This window comes from Amblyomma americanum, chromosome 3 (genome assembly GCF_052857255.1).
Source record: "Amblyomma americanum isolate KBUSLIRL-KWMA chromosome 3, ASM5285725v1, whole genome shotgun sequence".
NCBI classification, from domain to species: Eukaryota; Metazoa; Arthropoda; class Arachnida; order Ixodida; family Ixodidae; genus Amblyomma; species Amblyomma americanum.
The window spans coordinates 45,487,208-45,507,236 of record NC_135499.1 but is presented as its reverse complement, the minus strand read 5'-3'; the positions used below and the strand labels follow the sequence as shown (position 1 = coordinate 45,507,236).

At 49.3% G+C, this 20,029-nt stretch overlaps 2 protein-coding genes across 7 annotated transcripts in view; one reads left to right on the top strand and one right to left on the bottom strand.

Moving 5' to 3' along the window:
• Positions 1-3,438, bottom strand: part of pdm3 (POU-domain protein pdm3) — a 78,008-nt gene extending 74,570 nt beyond the window's left edge. The window contains exon 1 of one of the 4 annotated variants that reach the window (XM_077657309.1): positions 2,772-3,438. The gene's annotated coding sequence lies outside the window, so the exon portion shown is untranslated. The remainder of the gene's footprint in view (positions 1-2,771) is intronic. The other 3 variants (XM_077657310.1, XM_077657311.1, XM_077657312.1) reach the window with 3 other exon arrangements.
• A 338-nt stretch (positions 3,439-3,776) lies between these two features.
• lt (vacuolar protein sorting-associated protein light) overlaps positions 3,777-20,029 on the top strand; it is a 175,820-nt gene continuing 159,567 nt past the window's right edge. For 2 of the 3 annotated variants that reach the window (XR_013313229.1, XM_077657307.1), the window contains exons 1-2: positions 3,777-4,100; positions 4,301-4,327. Coding sequence is in view for 2 of the 3 variants with exons in the window: in XM_077657307.1 (XP_077513433.1) it covers positions 4,077-4,100; positions 4,301-4,327 (51 nt within the window). In the remaining variant the exon portion in view is untranslated. The remainder of the gene's footprint in view (positions 4,101-4,300; positions 4,328-20,029) is intronic. The other variant, XM_077657308.1, reaches the window with a different exon arrangement.

Sequence of the window (20,029 nt, the reverse complement as noted above, 5' to 3'; positions counted from 1 at the left end):
TTCGAAATCTAGAGGAAGAAATGGGCTTGGGCAGGGCATGTAATGCAAAGGCAAGATAACCGCTGGTCCTTAAGGGTAACGGAGTGGATTCCAAGAGAAGGCAAGCATGGCAGAGGGTGGCAGAAAGTTAGGTGGGCAGATGAGATTAAGAAGTTTGCAAGGATATGGTGGCCGCAGCTAGCAAAAAAAAGGGTTATTTTGGAGAGACATGGAGGCGTTTGCCCTGCAGTGGGCGCAGCAAGGCTGATGATGATGATGTTAGCTGTGCAGGCGTAGATATCTTCCAGTATTTCCATATAAGGCTCTTCTACACACTGGTTCCGCAATGTCTGCATGACTGCTGCGGTTTCCACCGAATCAAATGCTTTCTCGTAATCAATGAGGGCTATATATAGGGGTTGATTATATTCTGCGCATTTCTTTATTGCCTGATTAATGTGTGACTATGGTCTATTGTCGAGTATCCTTTACAAAAGCCTACCTGATCATTTGGTTGATTGAAGTCTAAGGTTGTCCTGATTCTATCAGCAATTACTTTAGTCAATACCTTGTAGGCACTGAACAGTAAGCTGATTGGTCTGAAATTTTTCAAGTCCTTGACATCTTCCTTTCTTTGAATTAAGATAAGACAGGAGTTAGAAAAGTTGTGCTTATGTGGTATTAAATGTTTCAAGTTAGCGCTTTTTGCCATCACCCTTAACATTTGGGTCCTGCTGTGTACCAAGATATGACATTCTTTTTTGACATTTTCTTCAAACCAAGCAGTGTCAAATCAGATGATCTGAAATTTTTAAAAATAGACTTTTTGAGTTATAAGAGTGCTTAACTAGTAGACTAGTTAACTAATATTGAATAGATAATGTTTTGACTATTAGCTGTTAGCCTCCTTATTCACTGAAAGTCATGTAGCCCAACATAACTCCATACCGGTTTTTACAATTTTGAAAACCCAGTTACTTTGATGCTACAGAACAACAAATTTTGCCTACATCGCGCCAAAAACATGTGCTTTCAAAAAGCTAGCAGGTAAAACAGCAGCCAAAGCACGTAACTTGTCGAAAGCCAAAATTTGTAGGGCCACAGTGTCGACAGAGGGTAATCTTGTTTTTGAAATTCTAAAAACTGATATGGGGAGGCTACACACTTCTCAATAATTAAGGAGACTAACAGTGATAGTTAAAAGTTAAATACACAATATTAGTATACCAGCCTTAGCTGCATTCTGATGAGCTGCATGCGATGCCGAAAAAAAGCGGTCTTCTAAATGAAAAAGCCTATTTTTTAAAATTGCAGGACATCTTAGGTGAAATGTCCGGCATATGAGACAATGCTATTCTGTCTTGCGATTTAACAGTATTTATACACAACCACCGCATGACATAAACCACATTTCTGATGCACTGCCACGTACAGACTAGACACTGTACATAACAAAAAAAGCTAAATCATAACGAGCCCATATAGTAAAACTACCCCCCCCCCCCCCCCCCAGCATTACTTCTACATAAAATATGTGTAGTTCAGGTGTCTACAGATTAATGTGATAGATACTGCACCGTTCATATCACGATAATGAAGCTTTCATATGTGCCATTGCGCTGTTTATTAGTTACCACGACGCGCCCTTTCCCCAGACTGTTGCTGTCAGCGATCAGAATCGATTTACTATATGCACACAGTGGTTGTGTTCTAGCCCACATTACTGCCAGCTGCCCGAGGAGGAGGAAGAGAAAAACATTTATTGAGAACGAATTCGTTAAGTGTTTGTAAACATTCTCCTATTTAAAAGCTCGCGGGAGTGTTGACGTATTCGCCGAGATGGCGCCACAGCACTTCGCTGGTTAAGCATGCATTGCGATTGCGCTCAACCTTATCATGTTGCGTTTGCCGCGCTTTGCTACCACCACCGACAAAAAGCTGAAACACTGCTCCTGTGCGCTAACGGTGCAGCGACAGCAGCCGAACCACTTCACGCGATCGCAATATGGCCTAAAGACGCGGCCGTACTAACATGTCAATCTGTATACGCATGTGCTGAACATGTGTGTATAGCCGCCCTCTTTACAAGGCAACACTTGCGCCCAACAGGCTCCGACCAATTCGAACACACCCATGGCATGTTTCAGCCAGGCGCGAATACCGCTAAGATCGACACCAGAACAACCGCTGCACGCAACGTTCGCCAAGTGCATTCTTTCGACCCACTTCGTCCGCGGAACGAAACAAGTCGTGTGCTCGCCAGCGACTAAAACAACTGCGGGCATTGTGAGCGCGCACCTACAGCCAGAGGCCAACGGCTATCGAAAGCGATGCGGGCGAAAGTGGTCCGGAAGACCAGTCCGCGAGAGCGCATGCGGAACCGCCGTTCGTTCCAGAAGAGGCGCTCGCTAGGCCACTCGGCCAACGGCCGGACAAAGGCGCGCTTGCTCGCAGAGCATCCGCACGTGCCTGGCAGAAACAATGCGCGCAATCTCTGCGCGCTGCAAGATAAATTATGCAAATAAAGCGCCCCCACAACCGAGATGTTGCGGTTGCGCTAATTGCATGCCACCGCCATCAACGAGGAAGCATTGACAGACTCCGCGCCTTTCTCTTCCCAGCCGGAAGCGTCGCATCACGCGCACGAGCCCGCGCCTGTCGGCGATCGAGCACGTCGCGCGGAGCGCCCAGCGATAAATTATGATAACTGTCAGTGTTCGCGTCTGCGCGCGCGCGCCGCGCAGCGCGATGCCGAATGCGGCCTGCCCGCGCCGCGGACGGCATCGACTCACCTCAGATGCTAATTGCCGTTGATGAGCTGCCACCGCAAATTGCGCCCCCGCGGGCGCCCGCGGTGGCGGCGCTGTCCCTCCGTCAACGGCTCCGGCCGCCCAGGAGAGCACTGAGGCGGCGCGCGCTGCCAGCCCCGTCGCACTTATAAATTATGATAATAAACGGGGGCCCGCCACTGCGATCACTTTTTCCACCGCCGTCATCGCTGCCTCGCAGTCACCGCCGCTGGTGACGAGTCCGAAGATCTCCCACGGCACAGTCACGACGCGATGCACGGAGAAAACGCGGCCACGACTCGACCGGGGTCGCCCAGCGTCAAGCCGGCCGCTCGCGCGACATTGTTGTGCGATGGTCGGCGATGACTCTCCGTGCGGCTCCGCCGAGCAGTTGTGCGTGCGGTCGCAGCGGGAAGGGAAGAGCTCGGCACGTCTCTTCGTGCCCGCACAGGCGCGGACAGTAACGGCATCGGCTCCGACGTTTATTTTCCGAGCGCGTGCGACTGTTCAACGGGCGCGTAATTGCAGACGCGTAATTAATAATATATTCTAATTAGTATACGGCCCCTTTACGTCAATCACGCGCGCGCGCGCGCGACGGCAAATAGTTCTGCATTATGGAGGCGGTTCCTCGAGCTCCGGCCCCGAAAGTGATCGTGGGGTCGCAAAATACGAAGCTCGGTCAGCTCGGTCGCTCGGTTTAGCGAATGAAGCGTATGCAGCGCGCCTGTCTCGATTCTGCGTATATGAGAGACACTTTCCTGTCGTAATACGCTCATTCTTATCGGGACAAAGCCAACTGCCCTGTCGATTATCATATGCTTCTTATCCCAAACAAAAGGAGACAAAACAACTTCCCTTAATATTTGCAGCTACCACCGAGAAATTTTTCTGCAGTTGCCTTGCTGCCATCAAAATGTGCAGCGATAATTATGCTGCAGGTATGAAGAACATTTTGAGCACCTCGTTGTTGTGGATTGTAGCCGATAGAGAGGCTGATCGTAGCCAAGCTTGGGTCACGTGGGTTTTGGATCATGCTCGGATTTGCTAATCACAACTGTGTGGCTGTGTCTGGTCGGAGTCGCCGCGAAACCAGCGTGATATCGGTGTTGCACAGTTCAGAAGTGGCGTCCTCGTGTATGCGTCAGCTACTCTCGCAGCCGCCGTAGGTCTGCGGCACTTTGCTGGCAGACAGTCGAAAGCGCTGTTTGTGTGTACCGTGAGTGTCATGACAGCCGCCAGTTGGCGATCTTGTTTCCTTGAGGTTTAAACAATTAAGAAGGTCGAAGTACCGTCACAGGTGCAGTTATGGAATCCGAAAATGCTGAACAAGTAAGTGCCGCCCTGTTCTGCCGTCCATGCGGCACGCGAATCTAGTCAGTGAAATGCTCCGTGAGAACGCGCGAGCGGACGGACGCTGATTGCGCAACGGAGATCGCGGGGGCGGGCCGCCTTGATGTTTACAAATGCTGTCATCCTTACGTTACGTGCATTTTACTGATCTGTCTTGATGGTGTTCTTTCTCCCGACAGGACCAGGAGCTCTCGGATGAGGAAGAGGTAAGCCGGTCAACTTAGCTCTTGATTTTACTGCTTGTGTTGCCATGCGCCCTGCTTTCGCCATCCATCTGTCGCATTTCGAAAGATGATCTGAGTCGGGAAGATTGTTTGCATAGGTTCTATACATGTTGCATTACTATTTCCGCGTTCACTCTCGTGCACATGTACTTTGTCAAGCCAGTGAAAGAAACAGAACGAAGACTTCGAAAACGAAAGTAACCGAAAGGCCAGCTAAAGTCTATATGTGTACAGTTCCGGTCATTTGTTTTCTTTTGGGCCGGGAAAGTTTTATTTGCGTGCCGTTAACCTCTGCCTGCAAAATTCTTCAAAAATAATTGTGCTCATCTTATTCATTCATTCTCTTTTCATTATTTTGTGGTGTCAATATATGTTCGTGCTTATCAGTGATGAAACATAATATATATGAAAATTGTGGAATAAGTATATGTAGATTGTGACGAAAGCATGGCCTGCACTGTACCTTCTACTTGTGATAAATCGTTCATTGGCCAGACTGATGGCACAGCACACTTTGAGTATTCATTTAGTGTGCAAATATTCCTAATAGATCCAACTGGCTTATGGAAAAACTTCCACTTGATTCTAGCTGGTATTGTTTCCAATTGAACCATCTAGGATTTCTTCCATAAACCAATTGGGCCCGACAGGGGCATCTGCTACATGCAGGTGATGGTGAGTTGCGACACTACGGTTTCCCGAGCATCCTCGGAGGGGTCTCCGCAGGGGGATGTTATATGAGCAGTGCGCCACCACAGACACGAGCACCCACATTTAGCCATCTCCGGGAAAAGGGGATCCTGGTGGTTGAGCCAGCGCCGAGCAATTGCACCTTTATGGCCCCTCAGCAGAGGCAACACACCACTTAGGTCCCCGCTTCCCATAGGTGACACCTCTGGGCTGACCCGACTGGGGAAACCGGCAGTCGCCTTTTCCTGTCCTCCCCTCCATCTTTCACTTTTCTGTCTTTTTTCTGACAACTCTCCTGTCTCCTCCTTTCTTCTTGGCTTTTCCTTTTTTTCTTGCAGCTAAGGTTAACCTTGTGTGGCTGACTACCCTGTTTTATTCCATATTGGGTTATAGTTAGGGTATGCGGCTAGCATGGGTAGGGCTTGCATGCAAGTTCCTGTCCCGTCCCCAGCGACCTGTCCCGTCCCCTCATAGGTCTCCATGTTGGGTGGCTGGTACCATAGCCAAAAATCAAACATTCAGTGGCTCCCCCTCTTTCATGAAATGATAGTTCTCTCAAGAGAGAGTGGAGCAGACTGATGTAACGAAGCAGTTCCTCCAGAAAACAAAAGGAGTCTTCTCAAAATACCACGCGGTCCACAGTTAATAACCAGAAAAACCAGCAAGGAAGATATCCCCATTCATAGTTGCTGAATGTCTTAAAGAAGCCTGGCTTCAGTTACAAGGTTACAAAACTAGCTGGTGGTGACTAGCTCCTAGAGATGCGTAACAAAGTTCACCAACTTCTGTCATTTGGGGACATTCGCGTCTCCGTTACACCCCACAGGTCGCTACACAGTCCGCGGTGTGACCTCGGAAATTGATTTCCTGGGTTACACCGAGGAACAAATGCTGGACGGCCTTGCCGATCAAAATGTCACCAAAGTCTAAAGAATCAAAATAAGAAAAGATAACAAAGAAATCCCAGCAAAGCACATTGTATTGGCTTTCACTTGTTGCACACTCCTTGTCTCTATTGAAGTGGGGCGCACAAAGATTGCAGCGCATCCACAGATTCGCGACCCCACACGTTGTTTCAACTGCCAAAGATTTGCCCATGGCTCCCTGAGCTGTCACGGCCGCCATACCTGCATGAAATACGCATCAAAGAAACATGCCTCTGAAAACTGCGAAGCAGCACCCTGCTACGCTAAATGTGAAGGGTCCCCGGGAGCACCCTGCCTTCTCAGGTCTTGTCCATCATGGAATACAGAAAAATAAAAATAGCATTGAAAACAAAAGAAAACATTTCATTTAAAGAGGCAAGAATGCATATCCAAATGGCAAACAACTTTTCTCTCGGTCTACACACAAGCTTCATTCAATTCAGAGCAGGTTCATGGCACCAATCCTGAAAAAATGTCGCTGGTGCCAGTGCGACGGAGAACCAGTTCCGTGGTGCAGGTGCAGCACGTCAGCAGCGCCACACCTCATAGGTGCGACAATTTTCAATCGAGCGTGTGCAGGCAGGTTTTGTCGTCTGCTCACCGTGGAGGTGTTCAGTTCTCACCTGTATTTTTTTGTGTGCGGTTGTTTTCGTGCCTGAGACTTGAGTCGGCCATGGAGTTGGTCGACGATGAGTCGACATCGCATAGTTCCTTGTTATAGAGTATCTACTCTGAATATGAGGAAACTCACTCCGTGCTGTCTTTTGCCACAACTGACTTGCTTGGACCGACGGCAGTCGAATTCCGAAGTACTATAAGAGCGTGGTTGCAAGCTACTTCAATTATGAGTTCACGAGGCTCTTCAGACACTCAGAGAGACGTTTGAAGAACTTTTGGCGCACTTCAAGGCGCCTGCATATTTTCTAGCACCTAGCTAGGGAGGGCGCCCGGAAATCACCGCTGAAAACCAGCCTTTCTCATTTAGCTCTTTATAAGCGGTGTTAAAAAATTGAAAAACAGTCCTGCTGCAGCACCACAGGGCTTCCCCGCTGCTAGCGCCAGCCATGGCGTCCCCGCAGCCACAGCAGAATGGTCAGGCAGCGGCGAATCAGCAGCGGCCGCCTGCATGCTTAGCGTAGCAGGCACAGTTACCGGCGCCGGTTGTAGAAAAACACGCTCGGATTCGCCCTGCCCGCAGTTTGCCAACAGCCCACACACTGTGTTGCGTTGTAAGTTTCATGTGAGCTCGCACACACGGACGGCCTGTCACAATTAATATGGCAGCTACAGCACAAAACACAGGAAGTTGCCTGCTGTCACGTAGGTTTCGGCACCATTTTCTCGCAGAATGACATCGAACCCGTCGATGACAGCGCAGCCATTCCTGAATTCAGTTTCAATATATACAAGCTAACATATGCGTCGTCTGCACGTCGTCTCCTGAAAGCCGTCTGCACGTGCACAACTCTTTTGCACCTCCTTGGCGGCTGGTGCCGTGGTTCCTTGCACCAAAGCAGCACCACGGCTAAACCCAATCAATCGCGGACGGTGGTGCAGAGGGTGCTGTGAATCGAGGGCTTTGGTGCAGCGCACCATGAACCGGGGCAGGCAGCGCATTGAATTACAGCTGAATCGAATGCAGCTACAAACTTTGCCGATGTGGGGCGATGCATCACACGAGCCGCTGGTACCTGCTCAGACTACATGCAGTGAGGCTGTGGCAGGGCTATCCTCACCCCTGGTTCCATCGCTCCAAAAGCAGGCTATGCTGCACTTCTGGTCGGCAGGCCTCTACCCACGAGACGAGGTCTGACACAAAGATCCATGTGCTGTCTGCATGGTATATTTGTCAGAATGCCGAAAGAACATCCTGGAAAAATTATGTATGGTCCATGTACAGCCCCGGTAACATTGCAAAAAAATGTGGGAGCAGGCTCATAAACTAAATGGCAGGCATTCATTCACCTTTCACAGTCCCTCTTCTGACTACCAAGTATAGAAGAAGAGGCAGATATATTAGAGGAACATTTTGGTACAGTTTCTAGTTCCTCACACTACACACAGGCATTTTTAATGTACAAAAAGAGAGACCTCCAATAAGTGGCTGCACTAATGAACCATTAGATAGTTTAATTATACTCCAAGAAGTACAAGAGTGCTGTCTGCTGGCAAACAGACCTCTCCGGGCCTCGGCGAAATACATTATGAAATGCTGACTCATCTGGCTCAACGCGCTCTACAAGCACTTTTGAAACTTTTTAACAAAATATGGACATTAGGAATAATACTTCAGGCTTGAAAAAAGCCTTTATTGTACTATTCTTGAAACCTGAGAAACCGGCAACCTCCCATAGTCCTTACGAGCTGTCTCACTAAATCTTTTGTCAGGCGTTCCGAACATTAGGTTGATGTTTGTTTTTGAATCTCTTGAACTGTGGTTTTAAAGAAACTCTGCTCAACAACTGACCACCTTATCCGCCTTGAAAATTGTCACAGAAGCATTTATACTCAGACAACACTGGCTTGCGGTCTTTTTTTGGCCCGGAAAAAGGATACGACACTAGATAGAGATTCGGGATCCTACGCAACCTGGGGGATTTTAGCATCTGTCGCAGGATGCAAAAGTGCTTGAGTGATTGATTTTCTTTCTAACCGTTCATTCCAAGTATGGATTGGTGCTACCCTGTTGAAGAACTTCATGCAGGGGAACGGAATGCTCCAGGAATGCATTTTAAGTACTACACTCTTCATAGTAAAAATGAACTCCATAACGGCGTATTTTATTTTATTTTGCACTGGACCGTTTCACTATACTCCGTTTCATGCATCAAGTGCAATGCTGTCAAAGCTAGAGCCCTTGTTTGGGCTGCCTGCATCCGCAACCAAAAAGTAGTGCGCCCCTTGTGGTGAGCGAAACATAGTAAATCCTTTGCCTGCACGCTTACTACATGACACATTTGTCATCAGCTTGATTAAATGCACTCTTATCGCTGACGACACGCTGTCGCTTTCTCGTGCCTTAGACAACTCGCCCACAGAGCAAGGGCGGAGTAACACACCTCCCTTTATTTTTCCATGTAGACTACTTCCACACCTTTCACAGCGTTGCACCCGATGTATGAAACGGAGTATAGTCACACGGCTATCGGTCCAAATATTTTTTTATGTAATGCCTTGCACTTTCGAAAATGAAGAAGACTTAGACTGAAAATCATCCCGAAATCTATTATGTGTTCAGTCTATGTCGACAACCTCCAAATTGCATGTACCTTCTCGAGTATATCAACATGTAAAAGACAAGCACAGCTGGTAATGAATAAACCAGCGACATGGGCAGATAGCAGTGGATTCAAGTTTTCCACACAGAAATCAGCGGCTGTTCTTTTCTTACTTAGAGAAGGACTATATACTGATCCCACCCTTCATCAATGAAATCATACTACCACTAAAACACAAACACAAATTTTTGTGTATAACTTTTGATAAAAAGCTCACATTTCTGCCTCACATAAACACCCTCGAAAAGTAAGCCTCCTGGTGTCTTAACATACTCAAAGTGTTCTCACGGAAACACTGGGAGTCTGATAGGACATGCCCTTTGCACATTTATTGTTCCATTGTACACTCTTGCCTAGATTATGGGTGCGTAGTGCATACACCTGCGAGACCGTCATACCTAAAACGACTGGATCCAGTGCATAACTGGGGTTTGCGTCTCTCATCTGGCACATACAGAACACCTCCCATAAATAGTCTTTTTGTAGAAAGAAATGAACCACCCCTGGCAGACAGAACAATGATCATAAGCGCTCATATGAAAATGCTCATATTGAAAATAAAGTCACTACCAAAACATATCTACTACCTCGTAGTTACAAAGTACACTTCCAAAATACTATTCAGAAATAAACTCCAGTCGATTAGGCCTTTGCTACTCCGCTTCGAGGAAAAATGCCAAGAATATGGAATATTAGACACATTGTCCAATATCGCCCAGAGGCCTGATCCTCTGCCACCTTGGTGCAGCCTCCCCTCTGTATGTGATTATACATCAGCTCACTTTTATAAAAAGCAAACACCACATAAACACCTACAATGGAGTTCACTTTTAACGAACCTGGCGGTTGCCCGGAATGCATTCGTTGTATCCGAGGTCCATGTTACAATCAAGAATTACAATGTCGCACAGTGTAAGCCCTCTTTGCCCGCCTGCTTATTCAAACTAAACCCTGTTACGGCGCTTTCCAAGCTCCCAAGGGCAGTCACATGTTCCTTGCTATAAACGAGCTGGTTTATGGATGCGACTAATCGTGGTAGAAGCGTTTACAGTATCATGTGGTAGGTCGGCCTTGGCCTTCTCTTTATTGTGCTAATCAGATTCTTGGCAGTGCTTAAGTTCTCATACTTCGTGTGCTATTATTTTCGTCATTGTTTGACTTTCCAATGTTGGTGTCACCATCCGCACCAACGAAGCTTCCAATGCGACATGTCGGGCCAGCTGTGCATTGACGACGGGTTTCCACAAAGCCACATGCGTCCGATAATGTGGTGTTTGAGAGCGTCCTCTATCGTTCTTGGTTCCCCAAACGCTGCCTTACGGAAGCACTTCTTGTTGCAATGTGCAGTCAGTTGCATCCGCGGGACCTTATCATTCCACAGCGGGGCACAGAGAAATTCGGACTGGGACGTCGCGACACTTGGTTGGTCAATTACCCCAAGTCAAGTGGCTGGTTTTGCTCGTCGCATTTGGTGGCAGAAACCATGGTCATCGCAGTGAGGGAAAGGCAGCATGTGGTGTGCCGCACAGTTGTCGAGCATGAGAAGGACCTTTCTATTTTTTTTCATGATGACATCATCAAACTTAGGATGCCGCTCGGCGAGCAAGTCATCTGTCATCCCCATGCCCTCTCTAAACTTGTGCCCTGTGACACACTTATCGAAGAAAAAAAATTTGTGTATCATTCAGGCCTTCGTGTTGTGCATACAGCGTACGAGATGGTAGCTTCCAGAGCACTGCATGAAGCTTACTGCACTTTCCACCAGCGCTGTGCATCTCCTTTCAAGGCACGCATTTTAGGCGGTTGCATGTAGTAAAAACTTTTTGTCGGCATTCCATATGTCCCGCATTTCTTATTTGTTAATTATTTTTATTGTTTATGCTTTTTTGGGCCGCCACATTATTTCCTTAGGAAGGCTACTGGTAGGGGGTGACACGGCGGTTAGAAGATGCTCGTCACTCTCTGCTTCGGCAAGAAGCGTTGGTTTTGGACAGCCTCCCGTTTGCTGTAACTGAGTTGGGCAGCCACAGGTGTTTGTTTTATGAGACTTAATGCCGTTGCCTTATTACTGTAAGGAACTGACGCCACACTGCGGCTGGCGAAGACGCTCGAGAAGAAAAAGCGCAAGTGGAACGTAGCGAAGAGTGCGTGCGAGGGAGAACAGGTGGAGCGCGGTTGGCGACGGACATGTTGGAGATCTGCTGGTGGCCCGAGTTTCCAGGCTTGGGCCTCAGACAGCCGTCGTCGAGAGCCTGAGCCACCAGACCCAGACGCCGCTGCTCCCTTCCTGTTCGACAGCCTCAGAGCACGGGCCGCCTTTGTCTCCAGCACTGCTTGCCTGGGCTACCTGACCTGAGGGCCGCACCTGTGTTCCATCAGGGCATCCACCGGAGCCCATAGACTGCGCTGATGTCCCACCACACCTCCTCGCCCCCGATGGACCATCTACCAAGCCCACACGTGGAACACTAGATATTTCACAGACTGAGTGAACCTTTCCTTTTTTTTCCCTGGAGCTCTCCTTTGTATTCTGCAAGTGTTGTCTTTGTTTGTTTGCTTTCCTGTACATGTGTTTGTGAATCCTTTCCTCTTAACTCTTACATTAGAGTTTATTCTTTTCCCACATGCCGCCTGGTCTATTTCTTCTTCCGTGTAACGTGCGGTAATCTAACCTGCAGCCTTCCCCTCACAAAAATTCTTCGATGACAATCATGTCACGAACTTCTTTAAACGTTTAGCCTCGTCCCCTCATTTCAACCCAACGATCAAGAAAACTGAAGAGTCTCGTAGCGGTACTGCCTACCGGTCTCGACGTCATGGGGCTTACTGTGGCGAAATTTTTCGCGGTACCCCTCCGCCGTGAAACGGAACCATTGCGGGAGCGCTAGCTTAGCTTTTGTGTAGTCTAGAGAGTCTTCCGGCGATAACCTTCCAAAAACACAAAGAGCTTCTCCTCGAGCATAGGCTCAATGCCGTGGCCCATTTGTCTCTTGGCCAACCTTGACCAGTGGCCACGTGCTCAAATCGCTTGTGGTAGGCGTCAAGATCATCGTGATCTTTGTTGAAAACAGGAATGAGCCTATGAGGGTTGATGGGCCCAGACGATTCGGACCTGGGAACACTTGGTTCAGCATCTGCAAGCTGCTCCCCGCCCTCCATAAGCCTCACTTTTAACTAAACTCTGAGAAATCTTGGCCTCTAATGCGATATGCTCCTTGGTAGCTTCACGCTCAGCATCCAAACGCTTCCTTGTATCTTCACGCTCGGCGGTTCTCTCTTCACGCGCCTTACGGAGCGCTTCCTCCACCCACGCTCGTAACTCGGCGTCACACAAGCCCATGCGTTCGCCTAAAACAACCAACTCTGACGCACTCATACTGAAGAGAAAATTTCCCTAGTCAAAGGGCAAAAAAGAAAATTGCCTGGACCTGTCGTGGACGCCAAATTTGTGAGGGGAAGACTGCAGGTTAGATTATCGCACGTTACACAGAAGAAGAAATAGACCAGGCAGCATGTGAGAAAAAAAGAAGCTGTAATGTATGACTTAAGAGGAAAGGATTCACAAACACATGTACAGGAAAGCAAACAAAGAAAACACTCGCGGAAGACAAAGGAGAGCTCGAGGGAAAAAAAAAGTAAAGGTTCACTCAGTCGGTTCCATGTGTGGGCTTGGTAGATGGTCAGTTGGGCGAGGAGGTGTGGCGGGACGTCGGCGCAGCCTATGGGCTCCAGTAGATGCCCTGATGGAACACAGGTGCGGCCCTCAGGTCAGGTAGCCCAGGCAAGCAGTGCTGGAGACAGAGGCGGCCCGTGCTCTGAGGCTGTCGAACAGGAAGGGAGCAGCGGCGTCTGGGTCTGGTGGCTCAGGTTCTCGACGACGGCTGTCCAGGTCTGGTGGCCCGGACGTCTGCGGCTGAGGCAGATCTCCAACACGTCCGTCGCCGACCGCGTTCCACTTGTTCTTCCTCGCACGCGCTCTTCGCTACGTTCCACTTGCGCTTTTTCTTCTCGAGCGTCTTCGCCAGCCGCAGCATGGTGCCAGTTCCTTACAATTACATATTTTGATGGCAGCACTGCCCCTGTTTGTAATAAGCAAGCATTCGTTATAACTGCGGTCATTATAAGTGGACTCGACTGTATTACAGGAGTTCATGGAGCTGCACGAAAAATATGAAGATTACACAGCTTTTAATGCAGATAGTTTTAAAATGCAGATTATGTCGGAAGTGCTGTAATACAAGAAAAATGAGAGGAAACAGTAAGGTTGCCTCAGTGCACATCATTTTTCAATGCTGAATGCTGCATCATTCCTGTGGCTGTAGAAAAAATAATGAAGAACAACATTGAAAATAAAAAAAGTATCATTTACAGTGACTCCCTCAGCCTAATCTCAGCATTACACTCCAGAAATGCAATAGTACCCTTAATAGGAGACATCATACATAATGTAGTAACAGCTAAAACCACAGTGATACCTAGTAAAGTTCTGCTGGGTACCTTGCCACATAGGGATTGGTGGTAACGAAAGAGTTGATCGATGTGCCGCAGCATTAATGCAAAAATGCATCAAGTAAATATACTGGATAAAGATGTCATGTAATTTGTACAAAGAAAACCGAGAGCAAAATGGCAGGCTTTATGGGATAGCGAACTAAGGAACAAGCTACAGCGAGTGAAGCCAATCGGTCAGGAATGGAAGTCGTCTAGTCGCCAAGAACACTTCATGGAAGTAATTTTATGTCGTCTTCGCATCGGACACACACAACTTTATTCCCATGGGACAATATAAGCTAAGATGGGAATGATGTGGAGACGAGCTCGCAATAATCCACATCTTACTGTCGTGTACAAAACTTTAAAAGTTAAGGAAAAAGTATTTTACTCAATTTTACAATGAGCAGGTCCCTTTCCACCCTAGCTTGCTCCTTGGAGAAAATGCATTTGTCGAAATCTCCTGTGTTTTTAGTTTCTTAAAAGAAGCAATGGTCATAAGCAGTTGTAATATTTTAAAAACCTTATAACTCCCTCCCACGAGCAAATACACTCAACTTTGCATGTGCAGGATGGCCTTAGTTGCCCATGTGCCTTAAAACTCAACACAACACTAATAAACCAGTTGGACCAGTTAAGATTTGGAAGTAACCCTAGTTTAATGCTTCTAATCTGCTTGCCCTCTGCCCAGATCAGGGCAAGAGAGAGTTCGTTGAAACTACGGATATTGCTCACTAGTGTGGCATGTGTGAGTGCTCCATCTTTTGAGTTAACCGACAAGGAAGCAACTGCTGCTTGAGAGTTTGTCAGTTTTGGGCATTTTCAGTCATAGTCTTTGGTGCTGCTTGTTTGCAGTGTCTTGTACTTTTCCTTGTTTTTTTCTTTTCTTGAAGTGTGGTTCTGTTTTCAAATTGTCTTTGTGGTTCTTGTTGCATTTTGTTTTCGAAGTTAAATCAGTTGGAAGGAGCACTGTGTCCTCTCTCTTGCACATGTCAGTGCTACTTCTTAGCTTGAGCTTTTGTCTTCAGTAGGTGGCAGGGCACAGTAATGTTTTTTATGTGTGTGTGTGAAATTGATAGAATTAACTTTGAGTACCAAATGCATCTGGCATCTTTGTGAAGCACACAGCGCGACCCGAGACACACAGTGAAAGACTCTTATAAGAATGTGAGTCAGCGCTGTGTATCGTCTCATATGTTCGTCATCCTTCAGTGTGTGTCTGCAGTCGTGCTGCATGCTTCATGATGCTTAGAACAACTAGGCATCCTGTGTAGTGGTTGGGAGCTGTGCGTGCCTGAGGTTATGCATGGAGATCCATTATCTTTCACATGTGTACGCCTTCTGCTCTTGCCCCCTTTTCTCTTGTGCACTGCTCACCTCCTTTAAAATAATATAGACATCTTATTTTAGTTGCATGTCTTCTTCTCTGTAATGGTGCATAATACATCAGAATACATGGATCACCACATGTAATTCGCCTACAACAGTGTGATGACCCCCCCATAATGCGCAGGTCCACACGGGACGGAGAGGCAATGAGACACTGTATGGCTCAGTTTAAACAAACAGATATATTCAATAATTACACATGATTAAGATTATACATCAGAGGCTGGGGCGTCCGAGCTTACGTGCCGACGACTTCATGGGGACGATGGAGGCGCTCCGGAGTTGAGCTCGAACGGTTGCTGGCAGAAGCTGCACGCCGTCGGGCTTCGGCGCTGAAGGCCCCCTTGGCGAACGATGTCGTCCTGAGCGTGCCTTCTTCGGTACTCCTTGTCGATTTTTATATCCTCTTATCCCCACACTCCCTAGGGTGAGGACGCCCACGCCGGAGTGGGTGGGGGGGGGGCTAGGGCTTTCACTTCGGCGCACAAACATTCCACCGCACTTATGGTCTCGCCCCCCTCACGTGTTGAGTCCGAGGGAAAGAAGGTTGTCTTCGAGGTAGCGCATAGCGTCCGCTGTGGTAAGGCGCGCTCTGGCCCGCTGTCGGTTCCCGCGGGTCACCGGCCTCCGTTCTCCATCAAATGACACTCGCCCCTCAAGGCCGGAACGCGAGGTCACTAAAAGGCCGGGAAAGTGGTCCCTTGTCCTGGGATGTGCTCGGGAGGGTTGATTGATGAGGCCCGCCGTCTTGCCACGGGGCCAGACCCGCCGAAACGAGGCCGCCCTGGAACGGCCACGGCAATTGGGGAAGATAACGCCCGTCTCCCAGCGGCGGCGGCGGCGGCGTTCGACTCGTGCCGACACTATGGAAAGGGGGTCCGGTTGGGCTTAAACCCCTTCGTTCTGGTCGTCACTCTCAACGAGTATGGCTCGGTAATTGATGATGCCGCTGTCATCTGGGTCGTCTCCGTGCGGTCCACGGCGGCAGGCCCAAAAGCAATCTCACTCAAGTTGCTTGCAGCCATATACAGTAGAAACATGAAAGGGGGTCCGGTTGTGCTTTCGCCGCCACTAGGGGCTCCGTCTACGCCTCGCCGTCGAACGCGGAACCTCGTAGCACACACAAGGAACGTCACACTCGCTCACCCTCCAGAAGAATGTTCTCCATGCAGCTCCCCTTGTCTTTCTGAATCGCCTCGCACAGTGCGTCCGACAAAACACTTTTCGCTGCACTCAACACCACTGCTCAACACCATATGCCTCCGCTGTCATAACTGGCGTCTCCAGGGGCAGCACTGATCTTCTTTTACAGATAAACATGAAACTCAGCACCCAAGCCTCTCCTTTCTAGTCCAAACTGGACGAAATAAATTTACCACAGTTACAAAGGAGCTCCCACTTCTAGCACGATCACGGCACAGACAAAAATATAGATAACGAAAGGAAGTAGGGCAGGTTCTGCATGCGCTCCGCATGCTCTCCTGTGAAGGTGTATACTTAATGACAGAAAGGTTTAACTACCAACTCCGATAACTTAACACATAAGCACATAGCAATGTTATGAGCTGCGGCATTACACAATTCTAACCAGTTCACAACTCCGCTCTGTTTACGCCATTAGTCCGACTTAGCTTTCCGATTTCGCAGCGGATATCGGCCTTCATGAGTCATACTAAGTAAGTCTGTCACCCTTTGTCTGCTTTGGGACTCGCGAGGGCTCGTGGCAGGAGCCTCTCCTGGCGTTATCTGCGCGGCAACCTCGCGCGCTTCTTCTTCTAGCAATGCATGAAGTAAATCCGGCCGTCACCTCGGGCGCCTGCCGAACAAATGCAGGAGAGGGCGTTTCATGCGAACTATCTGCGCGCTCCGCTTCACTTCTGTCCCCATCAAAATCCGCGCTTTCCTTTTCCTCATTTCGTGAATACTGAACCGGTGCCGACTTGAGGCGATTTGCGTGTATCCTTATCAAGCGCCGGTTCACGTCTCGGACTCTGAAGTTTACCGGAGAAAGCTTCTCGACAACCTCGCACGGTCCTCTCCACTTCGTCTGGAACTTACGAGCTAGCCCAATCTGCCTTTGGCAGTTTTCAATGTACACGCTGTCCCCCACATCAAACGGCGCGTCTCTAGCACTGCGATCGTGCACCTCCTTCCTGCGCTTCGCCGCTTTCTTTAAGGCCTCCTTTGCGATGTCCCTCGCCACTTGCAATCGCGATTCTAGCTCAACCTTATAGTCGTCCAGTGAAGCGTATGGGACACGACGGGGGCCCTCTGGCACTTCACTAGGCTGGTCCGGGTCTCGGCCGTAGAGAAGAAAGAATGGCGATTCGCCCGTGCTCTCGTGTGCTGCGGAATTGTAGGCAAACATTGCATACGGGAGCCACAAGTCCCAGTCCCGCTGGTCGCGCGAAACAAAATGCGACAGGAACCCGGCCACGGTTTGGTTCAGTCGCTCCACCGCGCCGTTGCAAGCCGGATGGTACGGTGTTGTCTGCTTCTTAGCGATCTTAAGCAGCTCGCAAACTCTCCTCATTAGCTGCGACACGAAGTTCGTTCCCCGATCTGTCAAGAGTTGCCTCGGGGGTCCATGTCGGAGCACGATCTGTTCGACAAATGCTCTTGCAACCATGTCTGCCTTCTGATCTGGGAGTGCTACCACTTCCGCGTATTTTGAAAGGTGATCGACAAATACTAAAATGTACTTGTTTCCGGAAGTGGTCGTGGGCAATGGGCCCATTATGTCCATACCTGTCCGCTCGAAGGGAGCCGAAACCTCAGGGAACGGCTGAATTGGAGCTGGTCTTCGTCCCTTGGGTGTTTTTCTTTCGAGACAGGAATGACACTTCGCACAGTAGTCTCTAACATCCTGTCGCATGCCACTCCAAAAGTACAAACGCTCCACACGCCTGCGTGTCTTTGCTACGCCAAAATGACCGGCGCATGGCGCATCGTGAAACGCGCGAAGAACCCTTTCTGTCCACGACCGAGGTATGACGACTCTCTCCCAAGCGGTTTTCTCTGGTCTCCCTTTCCTGGTTGGCCTCGTGCGCCGACACAGGGTGCCGTCTTTGCCAATGAAATAACCTAGCTGTTCGGGGTGAGACGGTGCGCCCTCTAAGCTTTCTATTATTCGCTTCAGGTCAGGATCTTTGCACTGCTCTGTGCGTAATTCGGCGGGGTCGACTACGGGGACAAACTCATCTATAGCTGCCACGGCAGCTGTGCGGCTGAGTGCATCAGCATTCAGATGTGTCTTTCCTGACTTGTGCTCAACTTCAAAGCAGTATTCCTGCAGGTGTAGATTCCATCTAGCGAGTCGCGAGCTAGGGTCCCTGACACTCATCACCCATTTCAGAGGATGGCAGTCTGTGACTAGCTTGAATTTGCGGCCGTAAAGGTAGCATCTGAAATGCTTTACTGCCCAGACAACGGTGAGGCACTCCCTTTCCGTAGCTCCGTACTTTTGCTCTGTGGGGCTCAGCTGTCGGCTAGCAAAAGCAACGGGATGTTCTTTGCCCTCGATAACCTGAGATAGCACGGCACCAACTGCGAACTTTGACGCATCTGTGGCCATAACGAAGGGCAAATTAAAATCCGGGTGGCGCAACAGCGGTGCACTCATTAGCTTCCTTTTCAGGGCCCCAAAAGCATCCTCCGCGTTTTCATCCCAGCGAAAGGCGACATTTTTGGCTGTTAAGGCGGTGAGCGGCTTAGCGAGCTTGGCGAACTCCTCTATGTGCCTTCGGTAGTAACCGATCAGGCCGAGAAACTGCCGGACCTGGCGGACGCTAGTCGGGGATGGAAAATCCGAGACACACCTTAGTTTCTCAGGGTCTGGTCGCACGCCGTCAGCTGAAACAACGTGCCCGAGGTATTTCACCTCGTTTTTGAGGAATTGGCACTTAGAGGGCTTCAGCTTGAGACCCGCTCCTCTTAGTCGCACCAAAACCTGCTCAATATTGCGCAAATGGTTCTCAAAACTGTCACTGTATATGATTATGTCATCCATATACACGAAGCACAGCCTCCCCAGAAGACCTGCCAGGATAACATCAGCGGTTCTCTGCCAGACAGCAGGGCTGTTGGCCAGACCCATCAGCATTCTTTTCCATTCATAGTGCCCTGAGGGCGTGTTGAATGCCGTTTTCTCGGCATCTGCCGGATCCATTGCTATCTGCCAGAATCCCGCCGCCATGTCCACTACCGTGAAGTACCTGGCAGAGCCCAGCTGAGAAAGCGTCTCCTGTATATTGGGGATGGGGTATGGATCGATGCGAGTTACGGCATTTAGTTTGCGGTAGTCCACTACCAATCGATACGAGCCATCTGGCTTTTCCACCAATAGTGCTGGTGCTCCCCAGGGTGACTTTGAGTGTTCGACAATGCCGCGATCAATCAGGTCCTGCACCTGCCGCTCCATCTCCTCACGTTGGGAGTAAGGAATCCTGTACGCACGCTGGTAAACGGGCGATGAAGTGCCGGTTTCTATCCTGTGCTTTATAACGCCACAGCAGCCCAAATCCAGGTTGGACGCGGCGAATACCTCCGAGTAGTCGTTCAGCAAACCAGCCAGAGCCTCCCTCTCCCTGGATTTTACGTGAGAAAGATCGAACGACACCTTTGGAGCAGCCGAAGGACTAGCATGCTCTACAGTTGCGAGTACCGTATCGGTGGGCTCACGTTTCTCTATCGCAGAGGTGAAGAAAGCCAATGTTTTGTTCTTGGGAAGGCTCAGTGGCTGCTGGCTACAGTTAACAACCCGTAGGGGCACTCTGTGGGCGTCATTAACTGTCACGAGGCACGCGGCTGCCTTCAGGCCATTGCTGAGAGAGTCGACCGGCTCAAGCACTCCCACGGCGCCGCTCTCTACATCTGAAGGCACAAACGCGTACAAAATGTGCTCCGACCAA